The 21,943-nt window shown below is 37.4% G+C and overlaps 1 protein-coding gene across 1 annotated transcript; it reads right to left on the bottom strand.

The window, feature by feature from the left end:
- Positions 1 to 1,500: 1,500 nt before the first annotated feature.
- On the bottom strand, positions 1,501 to 21,578 carry LOC136824996 (uncharacterized). The gene is made up of 3 exons (XM_067080993.1): positions 21,053 to 21,578; positions 10,343 to 11,156; positions 1,501 to 3,505 (listed from the first exon to the last, which is right to left on the bottom strand). Coding segments are annotated over exons 1-3 (1,266 nt in total). The 5' UTR covers positions 21,054 to 21,578; the 3' UTR covers positions 1,501 to 3,054.
- Positions 21,579 to 21,943: the final 365 nt, after the last annotated feature.

Below are 21,943 nucleotides of genomic sequence, written 5' to 3'. Positions count from 1 at the left end.
CCTGTAGGTGCCGCAGGGGAAGCCTCCGGAACGTCGTGTGTGCAGGGGCCCCCTTTGTCTTTATGTGATGGTAGATGCCATGTTTGGCTGGGGCCCCGGGGGCTTGGCAGAGCTTGGGCCTGAAAACTTCCAGGAACTCCGTCAGCAGCTGTGCGTACGGGTGGGGGGTGGCAGAACAGGTGGTGGGTGCCTTGGTTCCCGTTGCCAACGGGAGGGACTGGCAGGAATCGGTGTCAAGGAGGCGCTTCCTACCGACATCGACTGCCAGCCTGAAGTGGGCAAGGAAATCCGCGATGACGAAGTCCCAGGAATATCTCCGGCCAAGGATGGAGATCGACAGGGGCCTGGTGCCGGGGAGAGGATGGGGACCCGTTGGGGCTGTGGAAGGCAGCCGGGTCCGATTCTCACTTCAGGTCTCTCTGGATGCGGGAAGATTGATCTAACGGTGTCGACCAGCATCTCCTGCCACGAGGTTACGTGGTTAACTGATTCTGGGGAAGGGATTCTTCTGCTGCCATACTGTCCTTTGCCCTCTGTTTTTTAACTGAATGAACAGGGCGGCAGGCAGTGGGGTGTCCCTGCAAAACTGCCTGTAGTAATGGCACAGCGGGAATTCCACCTGTTGTGAGTCCGCTAATGGCGCTGGTGATTTTGCGCCCTCCTCCTGCTGGATGGTGCTGACTGGAGTCAGCATGCCCAAACGCTGGTTCAGGCACCCGCGGATTAGGTCCGGTGGATGGCGTGGGTAAGTTGTCTGAACCAAGACTGAGTCATCTTATGGGTCCGCTTAATGTTTTGTTTTCCGGTGAACCTGGGACTCTGGGGTCTTTATCATGCTTTAAGACTGGTGTGCTAAATCCGCCTGCAAACCGTCGGTGAGTTCCAGGATAACTGGGTTACAGTCTGACGATGCGTATTCATGATCGGTGGCAGTTTTTTATATTGTCCTGCCGGGCAGCAGACTGCAGGGCGCGGGCAGGGTTGTGAATACAATGGAAACCGGCGCTGGTGATCTGTGGGAGGACATCCGATAAGGTAAAGCGGTTAACAATAAGGGATACAGCGTCCATAACTCTTTGCCCTCTTTACTGGGTGTAGCCTGGGTTGGAAAAGTGAGATGAGTCCGCTAATGCTACTGGTGATTTTGCCCATTGTTCATTTGCCTTTGATACGGTGTCACGGTTCTTGTATTTACAAAGGTGCTAAAAAAGTTACTGGAGAGGTTGATTTTCATGATCCCAATCACGCAGACTACACACAGCCCAATGGAAACCTCAGTGACCTGAGGTCGATAATAAATAACAATAAATACAGCGAACCAGTACACTTTACAGGTGTAGCCTGGGTTATACAAGTGAGATAAACGCTGCTACTGGAAAGCCCATTGTTCATTTGTCTTTGATACGGTGTAACGGTTCTTGTATATACAAACATTCAAATATGTTACTGGAGACGTTGATTTACTGAAATTTTCCCTTCTATAGGTAATTAAAAAAGAAGCGGCATTGTACACTTTATTTTTTCGGAATTTCGAATACCTCTTAAGGTATGCATATGTATTTATGATTATATCTTATCATTACTGCCTAAAACAGCTTTCAGTATTCGGTTGAATATAGGAATATCTCATTCCTTTTTTCTATTTTTAAAGAGAGAAAAGCTGATTTAAGCTAAAAATGGACACCATACGAAAAACAGTTTTATATTCAAGAGAAATTCAGAAAACAATTTAATATACTCCATTCCTAATGTAGGCCCCATTCCTAATGCATACCAGGTATGTCGCACGTGAGTATTATATTTATATTTAAAAAAATCTTTAACATATTTTATTGCATATCAAGACGCCCATTTAACTCTGAACACTTAATGACGGATTTAAGACTATAAGCATTTTAAATCTATCGAAATACAAAAAAAGTAAGACATCTAACAGTTTTGTTAAGGAAACTGGCGCCTCACCCGGATAATTTGCCCCTGGCCTTAGTGTTTAATGTTTTTTTAAATGATAGAGGTTTATAAACATATATATATATATATATATATATATATATATATATATATATATATATATATATATATAATGTACATGTCAAAGTACAATAAACACAGTAAATTTGGAAATTGAATACAAGGAGGCTCTTGCGTCCATGTTATCTAGTATTTTGATTAGTCGTGCATGCTTCATTTATAGAAAATGACAGGAATGTTGTAAACTCGAATGAATCCATTTAGCCGTTCAACCATTTCCCATGCCTTCTTTAATTAATGTTACTCTGTAGCATAATTGGAAGGGGGATGATGGGCCTCTGTAGGCTGTTAATTCCTTTAGCGTGGCTGGCATGCAGCCTTCGCCAATTCCGTGCTTGGAGGGAAGGTGCTTCACAGAATGTGTAACTGTTTAGGGGTGAAGTTTATGGAGAAATTTCAGTGGAGTTCAGCACCACAAGCAGTGTAATCTTGACATACTATATATAGATAATTCTATATACTGTGAAACATCTTAAGAAAACAGGTTTTCGAAAGTTAACGTTTTTGGAGTTGCTGAAAATTTCTCTTACTTTTGGGTTGATCATGTGAAATTTTAGGAACCAAAGTCTAAAGAGAAAAGAGAATAAGTGGAAAGTAATTTTTTTTAAATGTAAAAACATAGACAATGTGGAAAGTGCCATTTAGTATTTAAAACTGGTCTTGGTAACTTATTATGAAAGGGAGGTATTACTAGAAGCACTTGAATGTTACATTTTGTATAGCAGACGCAGAAGAAACAGCTATCTAATAGCAAAAAACTAAGTGAGGCTTGCAGGAGTTGTTTTAGAAATAGATATTAATTCTATAAGAGGAATAATTTACTTATTCTGATTAAATTGTAACAGAAAACCTAAGAATGTTGGTACTTTGCACACATCAATTTCCTCAGCATATTGCATGGTTTAGGAAAACTGAATGAATAAATTTTCAGAAATTTAAAAGCAAATTGATTAAACAGATTTGGCATGCCATGTCTTCAGAAAGTCATTCATTGATGGAATTACATCTGGTCTGCAGTAAAAATCATGAGATGACGCCTGTTTCCATAAACTCGTCAAAAATTGACAGGAAGCGAGGTTTACACAAGGGATTTGTTTTGAGTTTTTCTAAAGATATATCTCTGAAGTCATTCATAAGAGTTTCAAAGTCTGCGCCTGACATATCTGGAACTTCCTCCGGTTCTGTCAACATCATTGGTACGATAGCCATGGCAAAGATCAACCCATACTTATGCTTGTCTCTGAATTCCTCCATGAGTTCTTCTATGGTAAAATGCATGGGCATATCGCCCCCTTCTAGGACTTCCTTGTAGGTCGAATAATATAGGGACATGAAACGACGGAGATTTGGTTTCCTCACGTCTCCGTCAACACTTGTAAACAGCAAGTAATTCAGATCACTTGCAACAGAAGCTTCACAACACATCTGAAGGTCTAACAACATAACTTCCACTGGACGACCTTCAGCGTCATATCTGGAAATTTAGAATTTTACACGCATTAGAAATCAAAAAGGTTTATCATTAAGATTTTATTCTCACTGTTGCTCATACTATTCTTTTTCCTAATCTCATTCTTTACCTCCCGTTTTTGACATTGAATGTTATCGATCATAAAAGCTTAAATTTTCAGTGGAAAAGGACCGCAATGGCCAAACTAGCTCCAAAGTACGCCTCAGTTAGTACAGCTCCTCCACCCTGCAAAGGAGGAATTATCACTTACAACCCCCCAAAAGTTGTTCCCCTTCTGACAAAACCCCATGGAATTATTTGTTTATGTATTTTTGGTCATATTTCTTGAACTTATGTTTAATACACATGGCTCAGGATATTGTTGTCCATTGATTGCTATAATCGATAAGAATATTCATTGGTAATAAACTGCAATTTAAGTTTCTTCTCAGAGATTTGACCTTCAATACTTTTGACAATTTTAAAAATAAAGGTTCCAGTCGTGTAAAACCATGGGCCCCTGATGGAAGACAAAATCTAAAATAGCAAATATTGCACTGTAGTACCTACTTCCACTATCAAAAATATATACTTCTGTGGTTGAAGGAAGGAAGAAGTAGTATTAGAAGGATGAGGAGGAGGAGGAGATGAAGAGGAAGGAGGAAGAAGTAAACAAGTAGTTGTTGTTGAAACTTAAAAGAGGTTGGTTGAAAAAAATAGAAGTCTTTCTGGTTGAGTTAGGTGGTTGCACTGGCCAGTTTCAGTTTGTATAGCTGCACTGTAAACTGTTGTCACAGTGGTCTATCTTGGCAGCAGTAACAATCATTTAATGTGAGAGTCTTTTTAACTACAAGCTATCTAGGCAATTGTCAGAATGATGCCTGCAGCCAGGGTATCTGTTAAAATGACGGACATATTACATCCATTTGATGGAACCAGTGATGTTGGAGAATGGTTTGGAAAACTTGAAATGGTTGCTAGACTTAATTAAATTAAGGAAGTACAGGGTAGTTACAATAGCAACGACCTAAATGAAAAATTGCACAGAATAAATGTTTTTCAGATTTGAAGACCAATTTGCTTGATTTTCGTGCATAAAACTAAGTTGAATTACAGAGCGCTCTCCTGAGTTCAAGAAAAACCCATAGTCCCAAGGCTTAACTTTTGACCCAGGAAATTTAATTCTGTCCATTTCAAGCCCTAGGGCTACTGGATTAAATATGAACAATCACAATGTGTTTGCTAGCAGATTTTTATGCGTTACGGCCAGCAGAAACCCAATTTTGCCTCTGTGTTTAGCGGGTCAGTGGTGTGACAACCTTTTTGTATGCAGACTGGCGGGTGAGCCAGTTTTGTGTATATGATTTTGCCTCTGAGTTTTGCAAATGTTTGTAAGATTGGCAGGTGTTTTTTCTGATGCATTGTTGTTAACTCCCCACCCAAAAGGGTGTTTGTTTATTACTTTTCTGTTGCTTTTTGCCACCAAAAGCAGTTTCATCACATGAAGCAAAAAGCTATTTAAATAGGGCACGTTTTCAATTTTTCAAGAGTTGATAAGTACAAGTTATGACCTTCTTTCTTTGACAGCATTGAATTGATGACGTGAAAAAACATCAATCAGGCTTTTGTTAGTCCATTTCAAGCTTATGAACAATTTGGTGTGATGAGCCAGTTGAATACTGATTTAGAAGTTCCTAAGATTACAGGTGTTTTCTTAATGCATTGTTGTTGAGGTGTTTGTGGTTGGGGGCAGAAAGTGGCACAATTTCAAGAGTTGATAATATGAACCTTGACAGCATTGTTGATTGAAGTGTTAATATCCGAACTGGTTAAAAAACCAATGGTAGTAGTTCTAAAGGTACAGCTAATTTGAAAGGGAAAGTGGTGACTAATATGAACATGCTTTGTTAGTGAAGTGTTTTCGATGTGTGGACCACATTTGGTTGTTATCATTTTGTCTGTTAGTTGTGGTGAGGTTGGTCACATAGCTAGAAACTGTTCAAAAGGTGAGCAGGGAAATGGAATCGGAGGATCTGATGCGCCAGCAGTTCCTCCAAGTCAGCATTAACGAAGCTCCCTGTTATTAAGGTGAGAGTGAAGGGTCAAGTGGTGAGTGCCTTGGTGGATACCAGGTGTTCTAGAACTGTTGTTGCTCCTTGGGTTTGTGAGGTAGAGTGGTAGGCCACATGTGGTAGTTGCAGTTGATGGTCGTGAGGTTGTGTGTAAGGGTGAGTCAGCTTTGCTAGCGTGTGAGGGTAGTGAAGCGTTGTTCTTGAGTTGTGTTGTGTTTGGTAGCATGTTGGTTGGTGTGGGTGTCGTGCTAGGTATGGATGCAGTAAAGAGGTTAGGGGGCATAGTGGTGACTGGGGATCAGGTGAGGTTTTTGAAGAGTGGCAAAGTGATGGAGACACTGAAGCTAAGTGACAGGAATCATGCTTGTGCTGAAAAGTTTACTGCATTGCCAAAATGAATGACTGTTGAAGATAAGGACTTTTTAGCAAACTTTGATGGTGAATGTTGGACAGTAACATGTTGCTGGAAAAATGGAATTTCACCAGAATTAAAAAATGAGGTTAGTTATTATGCAAGCACTACTGTGCCTACAATTAGAGAGAAATTTGATGAATAAATTGAAAGCTGCTTAAAAAAAGGGTGGCTGAAACCTAGCTGAAAACACTGCCCATGAGGGTCTGATACCACCAATGGCCATAGAGGAGGTTAATAGGAAGAAGGTGTGATCAATATTAGATTTCTGAGAACTTAATGATTATGTGGAATGTCACCCAGCTGTTGATGTTGCTGTCTGTGATGATACCATGTGTCATTAGCAGTGGATTCCAGAGCCATTATGGTCAGTTGATCTGAAGTCTGCTTATTTTCAGATCAGAGTTAACAGTAGTTTATGGTCATATCAGCAGGTGTCATATAAAGATAAATTATATTACTTAACGAGAATAGGTTTGAGGTTAAATTGCCCACCTAAAATAGTGTTGAAGATCTTGAAAGAGGTCTTGTCAAGAGGTAAGAAAGTGTGTCATGGTACAGATAGTTATACAGATGATATGATTAAAAATGAAAATATAGTTTCTGTGGAAGAGGCAATTTCTAATCTGTATAAGTTTGAGTTAGAAACAAAGATTCCGGAATCACTGGATGGTGGACGTGTGTTGGGATTGTCTCTTTATTGTGGTAGTAGTGGAAAACTGTGATGTGGCAATTTGATCCCTTCAGTGAACAGTGAGAAATTGTCATGCAGAAATTTGTTTTCTATTTGTGGTAAGCTAGTGGGGCATTATCCAGTCTGTGGATGACTTCGTGTGGCATGTAGTTGCGTGAAGAGAATAAGTGAAGGTTATGCTTGGGATGACTGGATTGGAGTTAAAGCTCAGTCATTGGTGAAGGGATTGGTTAAAAAGGGTGCAGGATGATTATCCTGTTTGCAGTTTTGGTCTGTTCCTAATGTTAAAGTTAGCAAAATCTGGCATGATGCTAGTAGCCAGCTTTAGGTGTGGGTTTGGAGATGAAAGGAGTGATTTTTGAGGATGGGTCATGGTTTTGTAAGCCAGCTGATGCAGTTCACATCAAGGTTGCTGAATTAGATGCAGTGGTCAAAAGGAATAGATTTATCAATGAAATGGGATCTTTAGTTGGTTGAGATAATAACAGAGTCAGCAACCTTATTGAGTTGGTTGTGTGGAATCTTTATTGGAGAGTTTAAGGTAAAGGTTTCTGGTATGTCAGAGATGTTGATGAAACACAGATTGTCTGTGATAAGAGATATAATTGATGAATATAAGTTGGATGTCACTGTGACATTGATAAAAACTTGCCAGAACAAATCTGATGGACTAACCAGAGTGAGGAAGGAGTGGCTTTGTAGTGAGTTTCAGGTACCCACGTGTACAGTGAGTTTGAACAAATAGCATGATAGGCATTATTTTGGTGTTGAAAGATCATTTTACTTAGCACAGTTAGTTAGTCCTGAAGTGAAGAGAGATGATGTTGAGAAATGCATTTGTGAGTGTTTGCAATGCAGGTCGATTGATCCAGCACCTGTTAAGCATGATCCTGGTGAGTTAAATGGAGAAAAATTGGTGTAGATTACCAATGGATGTAACACATTACAAAGGAATGAGCTACTTGACAATAGTGGACTGTGGACCAAGTAGATTTGTCACTTGGAGAGAGGTTGGGTTAGAAAATGCCAGAGATATTTATTCAAAATTTGTGCAGGCATGTCGGGAGAGGGGGCTCCCAATGAAATTCTTCTAGATAACAGTGCCACATTCAGATCTCATCAATTTGAAAAGTTAGTGCTCCATTTAACATTTATTTGGCTATTGGACTTGAAGAATCACTATAAAATGTTTAGCAGCACAAATAATGAGGCTTTGATGATAGTGCTTTGGCTTTCAGCAAAAAATGGTGTTAGTACTGAGAGTGCTCCATGTAACATGTTATTTAACTGTACTTGGAGAATCCAGAGATGCGGAACAAGATTGGCAGAGTGGCTGAGTCTGCTGTACGAGTTGGTGACAAGTTTTTGTGAAGCCTCCTAATGCAAAGTGCGCTTCTAAACAGGGGAAAGGGTCATGACAAAGGTAACGTCAGAGAATAATGTTGATGTTAATGGTGTACCTCGTCATGTATAAGACATACATAGGATCTTTAATGAAAGTGATGAGGAGTTGGGTGGCGGTTGTGATGAAGATGATGAGATGAAGAGTGAATCAGATGTGATTGAGCAGGTTGACATACCTGAGTCCTCCAGGATGTTTCGACAGCTGCGGCCGCTTGTGTGGATGCGCGATTATGTGAGTCATTGATGTGTAAATCATTGGGGGGGATGTGGTTGGAGGAAGAAGTAGTAGTAGAAGGAGGAGGAGGTGAAGAGGAAGGCGGAAGAAGAAGCGTGTAGGTAGTAGTTGTTGAAACTTAAGAGGTTGGTTGAAGAAAAAGTCTTTCCAGTTGAGTTAGGTGGTTGCACTTGCCAGTTTCAGTTCATATAGTTGTACTCTAAATTGTATTAGTGGTCTATCTTGGCAGCAGTCACAATCGCCTGAGGTGAGTGTTCAATTTGTCTTTTTAACTATAACTTCAAACCTGTAACAACCACCAGATAACCTGATTTCACTCTATTTGTCAATAAGCTTCGAAGTCATGCACCTGACTTAAATTCACATAAATTAAATTTACCTTTTGTATTATAGACGTTTCAAAGATATAGATAACAATTCTTTCAAAAACCTTTGAAACTTGGATGGATTGTCCCAGTTATCAAGTCGTCAAAATTTTTAATTACCTATATAATTTTCCTTTATTTATCACTATTATTAATATTTATCATTATACATATTTTTTTAAATTCCATAATTTAAAAGCTCTTTCTGTATTATTATTATTATTATTATTATTATTATTATTATTATTATTATTATTATTATTATTATTATTATTATCCTGTTCGTCTTCAATTATTGCATATATTAGATCCCTGACTGTCCTTTCTTTTGAACTACAAAAAAAGTGCATTTGACATATTTTTTCAGTGCAACAGCTCAATTTATAAAGCAAAATGGAAAAATTTAATCAAATGTTTTCGTGGCGTTTTAAATACCTATAGGAAGGGTATAAACAACCTTTTAAAATTTGAAAGTTTCCTTTCTGAAAATATTTAATCAATGTTGTCAGTAATCTGGGATCAAGGCTCACACTCTCGTGACCACATCACTTTCCAGCCTATTCCAGATCTAAAGAGCAGCAGTACCCTAATTTTGGGTTGAGCGGAAGTGGATTAAGGATATTAAAAGTCTGCACATTGCAAACAATTAATATCCTTTCCTATATCAACAACTATGCCATTTGTAAAGACTGAAAGCAAGAAAGGTCCAAGAACACCATGCTGTGGACCATTGGACATGACTGATGCTAATTTACTTGAAAAACACTGGCAACAACAACTCTGTCTCTCTGATCACTTGAAAACCGATAAATGATGCTAAGTATGTAGCCTCCAGCACCTAAACACTTGAATTTTTATGTCTTTGACTGCATAAAACTTAAATCTTCACCACAAGATTTGAAAAGGAATTTTATCAACCATTATCTGCCCAAATCTAAAAAGGAAATTCGTTCAGCACAAGACTTGACTTCTGGACAAATTTCACGGGTTCGTGACTGCTATGTTGCTGTTTCTTGTTGCCTTAAGTGTTATGCATATCTATAAAAAAGGGGTAATTTGTGACTATTCAGTTATAAAAGGGAAGCTTAAAACTTCTTATTAACAAAAATTTTTCATTTTTAGGTTATGCTGAGAATTTGCAAAATTCAGTTAAATTTTTCGTCTTTTTATGCCAGCGATTTACTGAATAAGCTGTCTTTAGTTAAAGAAAACATTTTTTTTTCTGAAAAAAGACTGCTTACATGAAAGGACTCCAGGGATGCTTTAGAGCTTTCAGTTTTAGTAACTCATGTTTGTATTTTCAGAGAGCAAGAAGGACCCTTCCCTTCAAGTCATGAGAGCAGGACTATACAAAGATTAAGCAGCCAGAATGGAGCCTCTGTCATAACAGACCCTACTCCTCAGGCTACTCTCGTATCGAAGAGAGTAAACAAACAAAAGGCCCAAAATTAATGTTTTCATCATATGTAAGCCAACATTCAGAAATACAAAGCAAAATCCATATATCATCCACTATTCTGAAGTGCAAAACAACACTTGTTTCCTTCAACAAAGCGTGGTTTTAACATGGGAGTTGGACTTTTTATTATTTCCTGGCACTGTAACGGGTGAAACAAATAGTAGGAAGGCATATGTGTTCACGACGTTTTGAATTTGATTAGCAATATTGTTTATCTTACCTAAATAGAATATTGTTGTTCCAGCAGTCCCCATGGCATATGCTGCTGAATCTTGTACTTTGCACTCCTGAGGATAAAACATTTTCAACTTCTGATCTGAAGGACTTCAGCCAAGCACTGGCAATCTCATAACCACCAATTCTGTCCAGCATCATTACCCCGGTATCAACACATCTCTCCATCCAGGAGACAAACATTACTTTGGTATTTGGGGTGAAATCCAAAAAATCTTTTGCGAGAAATTTATATCTTGCTTCTGCAGATTCTCCTTCCAGAACCTTCTTTGTCAGGAGATAAGATGCACCATGCAGTCTGGCAATCTCGGATATGACGAGAGCAATATGACATTCATCCATACCTTTCCTTCTGTCAAACATTTTGAAACCTCTTGCTCTTAGATCCTCAAAATAAATTTGTTCTTTTCCCTCTTCTAAGGAAACAAGGAAGCACTTAGCAAAACGAAGAGGCTTTTGGCCTGCAGATATTAGTGCTTCATTCAGCACTGGCACAAGCTCTTCATAAAATTTGCCCTCCTTTTCAAAGAGAAATGGTTCTGCCTCTTGGAACTCTTCGAAGTTCCTATGAGGATTCAGTTTTACAACATAGGTGACCTCACTATCTTCCTTATCATTCGTAGAATATTTGACTTTTACACTTCTTACTTCACTGGCATAGTTATCTCCACGTTTGGTGAAATCAACGACCTTCCAGGATTTTAAGAAAGCCTGAATTCCCTTGTCTGCCTTGAGAGCTTTCTTGACATGGTCTTCCGTAATGAGACTCTTAGGGTCCGAAACAGCCGTTGAAAGTGACACTGTAAAAGAAGGAGAAAATTTCTTAGTGTGAAATCACATGTATATGCAATTTTTCATTTTTATTGTATTACCTCCCATATTTTCCTATTATCTTTTAACTACATTTGAGTATAAAAGTAATGTAATTACAGTTATGTTAATTTTCAAACTCTTTCTGTTTTATTGAAAGGTCTTATGGTCAGGTTAGCAATGTATTTACAAAAATTTGTGCTTGATCTCTAAATTTATAAGGATAAACGAGACCTATCTTCTTGTATATTAAATAATTACAGTGCTACAAATACTTAAAATCCTTAACCTTTATGATTCTGCTGTCCTCACTATCAGAGGGAATGAAAATACATCGAAATTTTGGATTGTCGTGGTTATGATGCCCACCTTATGGGGTTCTGAGGGTGGAAAGTTAAGTATACCTTAGTTTTACCAGACCACTGAGCTGATTAACAGCTCTCCTAGGGCTGGCCAGGAGTGTAGCAAAGGAGAGTTAATCCTTGGTATGAACCACAAAGAGCATGTATTTGGTAATATATCAGTCCAAGAAGTAAGTCTTAATTATTGGCTTACGTAACGAATCTTGAAAGTTGAGTTACTCTGAGTACATGGCTGGCAGTTATCTTGTCTAAGGAATTCAAGGATTTGCTTTCAATTACAGTACCGTTAGTATGACGTTAATAAGTACTCCCTTCACTATACTGCAACACCTTAACCTCTTGCTTTTGCATGCCCATGTATTCAGATACCTAATATCGCTCAAGATTTAATACACAAGGAGAGGTTAGTCATTCATCCTCATCTTTGAATGACGTGATTATTCTTCATATTCTTCATTCGAAAATATGTTTTGATATGACCATTTAAATGGTTGGCAGTCACAGGAATCAGAAACTATAGAGAAGACTATGTTTATGACTGCCAACCACTTAAATGATCATATCAAAGCATATTTTCGAATGAAGAATATGAAGAATAATCACGTCATTTAAAGATGAGGATAAATGACCAACCACTTCTTGTGTATTAAATCTTGAGCGATATTAGGTGCCTGAATACATGGGCAATACAAAAGCAAGAGGTTAAAGTGCTGCAGTATAGTGAAAAACAAACTTGTCATTCCTAACAATTGAAAATAACCTTAGACAAGATAATTGCCAGTCATGTACTCAGAGTAACTCAACTTTCAAGATTCGTTACGTAAGCTAATATTTAAGACTTACTTCTTTGATTGATATATTACCAAATACGTGCTCTTTGTGACTCACACCAAGGATTAACTCTCCTTTGCTACACTCCTGGCCAGCACTAGGAGAGCTGTTAATCAGCTCAGTGGTCTGGTAAAACTAAGGTACTGTATACTTAACTTTCCACCCTCAGAACCCCATAAGGTGGGCATCATAACCACGACAATCCAAAATTTCGATGTATTTTCATTCCCTCTGATAGTGAGGACAGCAGACTCATAAAGGTTAAGGATTTTAAGTATTTGTAGCACTGTAATGATTTAATATACAAGAAGATGGGTCTCGCTTATTTATAAATTTTGAATAAAACAGTTGTGGCCATTGATTGTTAGGCTTACTAATTTTAAATATAATCTTAAACTACTTATTATCCTATTATACATAAAGCAGATCCATGTTTACAAAGGTAAAGGCGGCTCAGGAAAGACTGAGAATTACAGATGTACAGCCTAACCTTTCTAATATGTCATGCTGTCAGACTGATTTTGAGATAATCTTAGAAAAGAGAGCAAAACATGTTATAGAACCTCTAGTTAGGTGAAGAACAAAGTGGATGCAGAAAATATAAGTAAATTCGAGATTAGTCACTGAAAAATAATGGGAGTGCAATGGGCAGCTGTCTATAGCTGGTATTGATATGGAAAAAAGCATTTTACTCAGTACCTAGAAATAATTTATGGAGATGTTTGGGAGAGGTTTATGGTTTCGGTGGAAGGCTGGGAGCCGCAATAAGGCACACATATGAGCCCATGCATGGATAATATATAAGGACAGGGTACAAAGTGATGATGTGGGTTAAACAGAGGGGTTCTTACTTTACTCTTATTTATTGCATATATAGACACTCTGATATTGGACTTTAAAGACAAATTTAGTATTGCAGAAGACATCATGACTTTTGCATAAATATTAACAATCACCAAACAACCTCAAGCACCAACAAATATCATGATAAGTAATACAGTTATAAAGAACATAGAGACATTCAAAGATCTAGGATGAGTTTTCACCATAGAGGTAATAAGAACAGCGAGGAGATCACCGGAAGAAAAAAGAAATACAATTAATTCTCTGGGACCCTTTACCCAATGATGAAAAATGCTTATGTATCAAAAAGCTATGTTTTAAGGATTGCTTACAACAATGAGGCTTATGGTTCGGAGAGTTGGACAGTGACAAGAAAAGACAGATGTAGAGTCAAGTCTCAGAGTTGGAAACAATGAGAACCAATGTACAGAAAACAAGAATAGATAGAAGAGATAGAGTTGGGAATGAGAATGTCAGCTGGCTAGTGGGAGTAGTTCCTGGAATGGATAAAACTGACATAGGACAACTGAGGTGGCTAGGTCATCTAATGAGATTGGACAGAAAAAGAATTGCCAAGAAGAGGAGATAGGGCCGGCCACCTGATGGGAGGAGATCAAGGGGTAGACCACGTAAATGCTGGAAGGATGGAGTTGGGGAGATCCTGACAAACAATAACTTGTTAACAATTGCACAGTTAAGAAGATAGGGAGTTTCTGCAGGTAGAAGAGAGTGGAGAAGATGACTGATTCCACTGACACTGGCTGAAAAGCATAACTGGGAGTGGATGTAGTAAGTAAGAAAGAACATAACGCAGGTACTGATATCTAGTGACAGCTGAATTACCAAAAACAAGGATTCCAAATAGCTTAATGGGTGTGTGACAAATGATTTCACTGAAAAGATAATATAAGGTGAAGACTGGGTTTATGGAGTTTTGTTGAAAAATCAGTCATAGAGTGATTGCTTTGCATGAATAAACTACATTATGTGGCTTTAAGAAGAGGCAGTACTCCAAAATCAAACTTCTCACCATTCTTCATCTTTGGCAATCTTCAAACAATGGCTGGGATTTTTGGTATGGTATTTCATCCCTTGGGTAGGTTACTGACTATCGTGGATATCCCTGGCTTTCAGGGTCCTGTTTTATGAAGTCAAAATAGTGGGGCTAGCTTATTGCACATTGCTTCCAGCTTTTTTTCGTGCAGATATCTTCTTTTTGAACCTTGCTATCACACATATGTCTGCCTTTCAAGCAGAATAGTATGAGTCTCACCACATAGCCAATTTTTTAGTTATCATATTCCCTTTACTTTATTTGTATTACCTTTACCTATTTATCTATTTTAATTTACTCTGTAATTCTCAATTTATTTTTGAATAGGTCATATTTCCTTATTAGAGCCATTGGACTTGTAGGGTTGCAACTTGGCATGGGATTAATGATAACAGCTATATTAACAGTGAAATGGATGGCTTCTGATAGAGGTGAACACTCTAGCACACTACTTACTCATGTAACTGCACAATTATGATGGTCATAACAGCCTAATGCAGAAGCAATATGGCCCCCCTTGTAGCCCTGTTTACAGACACCTTTCTCCACCTCAGTCAGAAAAAGGGCATGGAATAGGTGTCCTTAACATTATACACTTCACTAACTCTTCTTGTCTTGTAAATGCCCTGTGAGGACATTACATTCATGCAGTTGAGCAAAGAAACTAACGACAGCAAGTCCCTTCATAGTAAAATGCATCTTTGGTAACTGAATTCTGTTGCTCTCACTTAGACACGCTTTCCAGGACATTCCGATTGCCATGAGACAAGAAACATTTTTCTGGAGAGTATTGCCAGAAATCTTATTATATTTGTGTATTTACTCTGTTATAAAAAGTAAAGTGCTTAGAAATATTCCTGAATCTCCTGTTGATATCAATGATAAAAATAAATCCTTCTTACTGCGTGAATTCAAAGCTATGCTGCTTAGCGGAGAAACCTCAGTAGGCTTGGCATGAGCTATATAACTGATGATCTCCAAATTCCAAGTTTATCATGATCTAGTTATCATGAAGGCGATCTTCTAAATACCATATGAACAGAAGATCGGATGCATGCATCTTCTCTTTGACTACTGGCATCTCATAGATTAAAGTAATTACTCAGAAAGTTGTCCATAAGGACTTTATCACCTCAAGGACAGAACCACATCTTATAAGATCTCTTCTACAACTGGAGGTGTTGCTTCACGGACATAGGAAGGGTTGAAAAAGATATCAACTGTGTATCTTTCAATAACTCCTCTAAACTTGGCGAAGTACATTGTTTGGTGGCTGATGTATCTTAAGTGGCGCTTTCGCTGCCTTAATCATGACAGTACGATAAAAATGGCAGACTTTTACAACTCATTATGAAACTGCTGGGTATCGGTGTGTGGTTACTCTCACAGCAGTACTTACTGCCTGACGCCAAGTGTACTTAGAATAAACAATTATGTATGATTTTTTTTTAATTTGCATTTTATACCCAATAGCATTGTACTTGGTTAACACCAATGCTTCTATATGTAAACTTCATAAATTTGATGGTTACTGTTATATACTTGACCAGCAGCAACACAGTGATGCTGATAACTTTAGTGATTCTGCACTATTTTGTCTGGTTTCACAATTTGAAAATCTGGGACTATTTATTTTCATTTTCTTTAGTAGTGATTTGAATATCAGATTTAAAAAAGAGCTTAATATCATCTACTAATTAAAAAAGTCTAGCTTCCTCTGCTCTCTCTTGCTTCACATGTGCAAGCCTTAGCAGAGATCTAAAGTGGATCAGCAAGTGGTATTGTCACTGCGAATCAAGATGAACTCGAGCAAAGCCAAGACTTTATTTGATATTTGAGGTTATGCTGAGGCCTGGCCCTTGAGTCTGTGCACTCTGATATTTTACTTGTTGATTCTGGAGAGATGTAAATACTTGTTGCTGCCTTTACTCAAAATCTAATTTTTATGACAAAAGATTTTTATTTAGATCTGCAAAATGGGTAAATATTGATATAAAGCTTGCTGTTTTTGGTGGCCTGAATGAGCATGCTACAGGTTCTAGGTTCTGCTTTTACCACTCATGGAATACTGTTTACATCACTTGATGCCAGTAACCCACCAAGATCTAAATCATTAAACACCAGAAAATATTCTGTTTGTCAATCTTCGTTATTGATGGTGTTAATGATAAGATTAAAAGAGCTAATGCTAATTTAAAGTGCCCAGGCACAGTTGCTGTGGGTTTCCTGACTTGCGATGTTTTCAGCTTATATACCTATTTCTGCATTCTGCTTCATTAAAACTCATTTTGCATGTCTTCATTATTTACTGTTTTTCGGTGTTTCACATATGGTATTCTCCTCTGCAGAAGTCTGGTTTTGAGAGTTAATTACCTTCTTGACTAATTTCAGTTGAATGATTGTCCAGATTAAGCAATAATATTAGTAACAGTAGAAGCAGCCTTTATCATTAGCGTCTCAAATCAAGAATTTTTTAAAAATATTATTTAACCATTTGTCAAATGCTTGATAACATTACTATTTACAGAACTACTGAAGTTTCTCGGCTGATAACTCAGGCACACATCTTAGCGATCTACCACTAATCAGCAAAACTGACACAGTTCATGTTGACTTTGGTGAATCTTTGACAAAGTTTTAATTTAATAATGTGCAACAATATCAGAAAAGATAGACGATTTGTATGAACTTTCAAGTTAGATGCTTCCATTATTGGCAAAATTTTCATCTTTCAAATCATCCATGAGTACTTCTGTAATCCTACTAGGAGGAGTTACTATCTAATTCTTTTAGTTATAAGTATATGTGACATATTGTGATATGTTAATTTGATATATCTCTTCTGTAAATATTCTCAAGCCTCATTGGCGTCATACCCCTAAGAGAATCTAGAAAATTTGAATATGCAGTAGATGAATTCATTCACTCTTGAGCATAGAGAAACCATCTTTAATGCAGATAAACCAGGACTGACAGGTGCTTATCCAAAACGTTATCCAGTATCTTGATCTAAAGAGAAATATGATTATGAAAATGTCTAAATTAAAAAAACAACCTGACATGGCCAGCTCACGCCGAAAACCTTAGAAAACGTAGCTATTCATAACCTTAAAAATCAAGCGCATTTTCTATGAGAGAAATGAACTCCCTGTAGTCCTGCACACTCATTATGGATTTCTGTGAGTAAACAAATCACTTAGACCGCACCATAGCACAGATAAGATTGCTCGACTTGTGCTTGTTGTGGCAGCTTTCATCTGTTGTTATCTCCTTCAAAGTGTACTGACCTTTACACATCAGCCAGTACACATATTTGGAAATATTGACAAAATCCCAGAGCTCTTCCCAAGTGATCCAAAATGTGACACATCTGGCTGACTCTAAGTAGGGGTGTGATCCTAACACTCGCTTGTCGTGGTTCTCGGGACTCTACTACATTGCATCAAACTGTACAATATAGATGTGTTCAACCTGCATTCAGCCCTTTTCTTCTATCATTGTTTAGAGGGTATGAATGAATGCACTTGCTTGCTAGACACAGAAAAACCTGCTTTTCTATTTAAAGGGGTGGTTGGGGACAAGCCTAATAGTCAATATTCCCTACCGCCATGAATGTTTAACTGGGTATGTACTGTGTGGCCGATTTAGCACACATGTCCTGTTCCCTACCCAAACATGATTTCGATGGGCTCCTTAACTGGGTAATTAGTGAAATCTCTCCTTACGTATTTTTTAATATTATGTTTTTGATTGTCGCCTCTGCATTATGTAACAATGACTCTTAGCTAAGCATGGAAACATGGATTGAAATACTTTTAGATTTCACTATGATTCTCTCAGAAGAGAACAATAGTACCAATTGACTTTTCAAATCATGCTACTGATTTTATTGCGTCATATAAGTGAGAATAACTATGGTAACCTTGGAATAAGTATGGTGGTTAAAACGTAATATCAAAAACGTGATTTGAAAAAATTTGCCTGGAATATTTTTGCAAAAGTGAGATGTACACTCTGAGAGAACTATCATTCAAAATAAAATAGCTCATGTAATGAAATGCACTGCAAAACTATCATATCCCTGTTACGTAAACGCTCAGAACACTGAACACAAAATTTGTATTTCTGACTTTGAAGAACCCAGTGATTCCATTCCATAGCTGAACCATCTAGTACAGTTAAACAGAAATCACTGAACGGCCTCCAACAAGGCTTAACGTTTACCTCAATTTACAAGGAAGCTACGGCAACATGCGGTCTCCATGGAATTCTTGCATGTGTGGTTGTACTTAGGGTCGTAGCGATAGCTGTTGGCATTTCAAAGGAACGATAAGCAGCTTGCTCGTGCCATTACGCTAAAAATTATTGCATCAGTCGCCTTAATGTTTCAGACATATGGCATTTCGGAGTAATCAGGAAGTGGTATCTGGCAACTGTTTGCCAGGCGGCGCGGGTCCATTACGTGCCAAGTTGACAGACTTGCTCGGTGAGGGTTGCCCCAGAGCTAACAACAAGGCCGGGCCTAAGCTTAAACCAACAAATTAATCACTTGCTCATGGTATCATGTGGGTAATCAGTGTCCTGGTAGCTTAAGTAAACATTACATTTAAAGGAAATTACAATTATTATGATTTGTTTCTTATTTTTTTATGTTTATATATATATTATTTTTTTAGAATTATGTTATTATATTTTTTCTTGTGACCTGGCCTTCACCATTATTTTTCGTCTGAAGAGGGTTTTATTTTAGCACACAAAATTTGTAGGCCTATATGTTTTGCGTATGTAGCGTTAAAAGACAAAAGTATTTTTATTACTATTTATTGCGTCTTGTTGATCATAAGCAAAATTTAGAAAGGTGCTGAATATCAACTTATGTTTGGCTAGGCCTTTTGATCCCTGCCTGATTTGTGTATATCTGGGTATCCTACTATAAGCATTATGATTTTTGTTAATAAGGGTTAGTGTGCTATTAGATCTTTCATAATCAATAATGTTATTCATTTACAGTTGTTACGCAAATATATGATTGATCATTACAGTGCTGACTCGCCTCATAAAATTGTCCACTTGGCTTAATTCTGAGCCTGTATGCTTGAGGACTAGAGTATTCATGCCTTGAGAGAAAAATGTATATACTCTTCATGGTCAGGTACAACAGGAAAACAAAATTAATGTATTTCCATATATAATTTGCATCAAGAATAGTTAGTTGATGATACTGATAGTGAATAAAGTCGAGTTGATACGTAAACATTAAAAAAATTTCATTTGGCAGAAAAAAACAAAAAAACAAATTACACCAGTATTAGAGAACAACAAACCAGTATAAATAGAGAACAACAAATAGCCAGTTTTAGTTCATGGAAGATATTCATTCTGATATTCAGTGTGACCCCAAGAGCACCGACAACTCTGTTCACATATTATGTCGTTACCACTCCTTTATTCTAGGCCTACGTGACTCGCATTAAACCATTCATCTGTTAAAAAAATATATTCCAAATTTCTTTATTTGATATATCCCTCCTCTTCCATATTTAAAAAAAATATTCTATGGCAATATTCTATGTCAATTCGACGGTTTTTTATGATATTAAAAAGAAAACTGGCATAAATAGTCTCCTCAAAATTCGGCGTTCCAGGTGTGCCAACCGAATCTTACACTTCAATGCAGTTCATCACCCTTCGGTCAAGCGACATGTATTTAGTTTAGGAAAGGAAGCTATAGATTATATAATACTTTTGATAATTATATCTTATTTATTAAATTAAAATAACGTTCTTTCCTTTAACAGTAAGATCTTTAAACAGATGATAATCTGACAAAAGTAGATATGCCAAACTCAACTCACGTATGATTTGCGTAAAATAACAGCTCTTTATACAGGCGTTACTCTGTTAACACGGTTGGTAGGACTGTTCATATCTAAACATAATGAAATATTTCATAATGTTGCGGACAAAATACTTTAAAACCTGCACACAACAAGGTTTTTCCTGGCAGTTTTTTTTTTTTTTACTGAGGATAACTGATTGCAATTTTCATATTACAACAAACTTCTGAAACTAATTATATGGAAAATAAAAAAGAATAAAATATCCGAACGATCCTGAAAGTGATGCAATATGTAATGGTGTAATCGTACATATAAAAGCAAATATAAAACACTTCTCTTTCTCCTGCATCTGCTTACTGCGTATCGGGGTTAATTGTCGCATTAACATGCTTTTGAGGAACTTAATTCAGTCAAGGACTTGTCTAGACCTACCAGAAGTTTGATAATTCGTCAACTTCTCGACGTTACGAAAACTTTTTTGAACGAACTGATCATTCTTGTATGACAGTTACGGGAAACTTTACTTCTATAAACACTGTTCATATAAAAGATATAGAGAACACTGCGAAAAGAGGCAACTTGTAATAATCAACGATGTTTAGAGATCATTCTGTTGTCAAATCTGGTAACGGGAATTTGCAACGTTTAATGTTCTTAAAAAGTGTAAGCAATACGTAAAACACGTGATGGCTGAAATTATGCTAAAAAAATTATACTAAACTCTCAACCTCGTGTAAATTACCTGTTGATTTGTTTACTGTAAATATATTGTTTTTTTTTCAGTTACAAAATTTACACATCTATAAAATGTCAGTACCTTTAATATGCAGTTGCGTAGGAAATTTCTTTTTATTCCTAGAATCAGTCGGGGAGAGAGAGAGAGAGAGAGAGAGAGAGAGAGAGAGAGAGAGAGAGAGAGAGAGAGGATAAACTATTACAACAGGATTTTTTCTTACTTTCAAGTCTCGGGTGTTTTTCTTTCTGTACACTAGCGACGAGAGAACACTTTCCTCCTGCGAGGACAGAATAATCGAGACTGATTATAAGATAGTGGACTTGAGAGAGAGAGAGAGAGAGAGAGAGAGAGCTTGGTGTATAATACTGCACGCCTGTGGACTTTGGATTTTAGTTGCATGAGGGCGCTGCAGACTTCTTGTTGAGCCACTGTTGCCGTCAGGGTTGACAATCGTACGATAATTATCGTAATTGTACGATAATTGAAGGTCTGGTACGATGTACGATACCAACTATAGGTGTCGTACGCTCTTGTACGATAACTCTTGGCGTCTGGTTTAGGTTATAAAATATAATGTGCAATTCCAGTCAGTTTCTATGATCTTGATAATTTCCCTTTATGATTATTATCTTGGTATGTTGCAAATTAAGTATATTAAAAATATTATACTAAAAACCTAGCCTATTAAATAGAATCACGGCGTTCTTGCAAGCATTGGTGGGTCCTATACCTGATTGAACAGAAACGCACAATATAAGCCGGGCATTGCGTCATCGTAACCTGATGTAATCACGACCTTACGACAAGTAATAATACCGTAAAAATGGGAAATATACATTGACGTGATATGAATTTAGTAGAAATCTAGGCTTGAACTTGTAATAACTAGGTACTCCACTTGTCTATATAAATTTCAAGCAGTCAGTATCAGAGGGTCTGTCGTCTTTCTACAAGATTTGGAAATGGGAAACCAGTTTATAGTTAGTCTGACTCATTGTATCAACGAAGAAAGTTTTGAAGGATTTCACTGGTGTCAAAGTTACCATACTATTTTGATATCGAGTACAAGTGATGAAGAGAGTGATGTGGCAAGGACACCACCTAAATCCAA

The sequence above is a fragment of the Macrobrachium rosenbergii genome, chromosome 36 (assembly GCF_040412425.1).
Source record: "Macrobrachium rosenbergii isolate ZJJX-2024 chromosome 36, ASM4041242v1, whole genome shotgun sequence".
Classification (NCBI taxonomy): domain Eukaryota; kingdom Metazoa; phylum Arthropoda; class Malacostraca; order Decapoda; family Palaemonidae; genus Macrobrachium; species Macrobrachium rosenbergii.
This window is presented reverse-complemented; position numbering and strand designations above follow the sequence as displayed.

Coding starts and splice junctions, on each gene's coding strand:
- LOC136824996 (XM_067080993.1), bottom strand. Junction 3,506..10,342: donor AACAACAATATTCTATTTAG/GTAAGATAAACA, acceptor CTAAATTTCCAG/ATATGACGCTGAAGGTCGTC.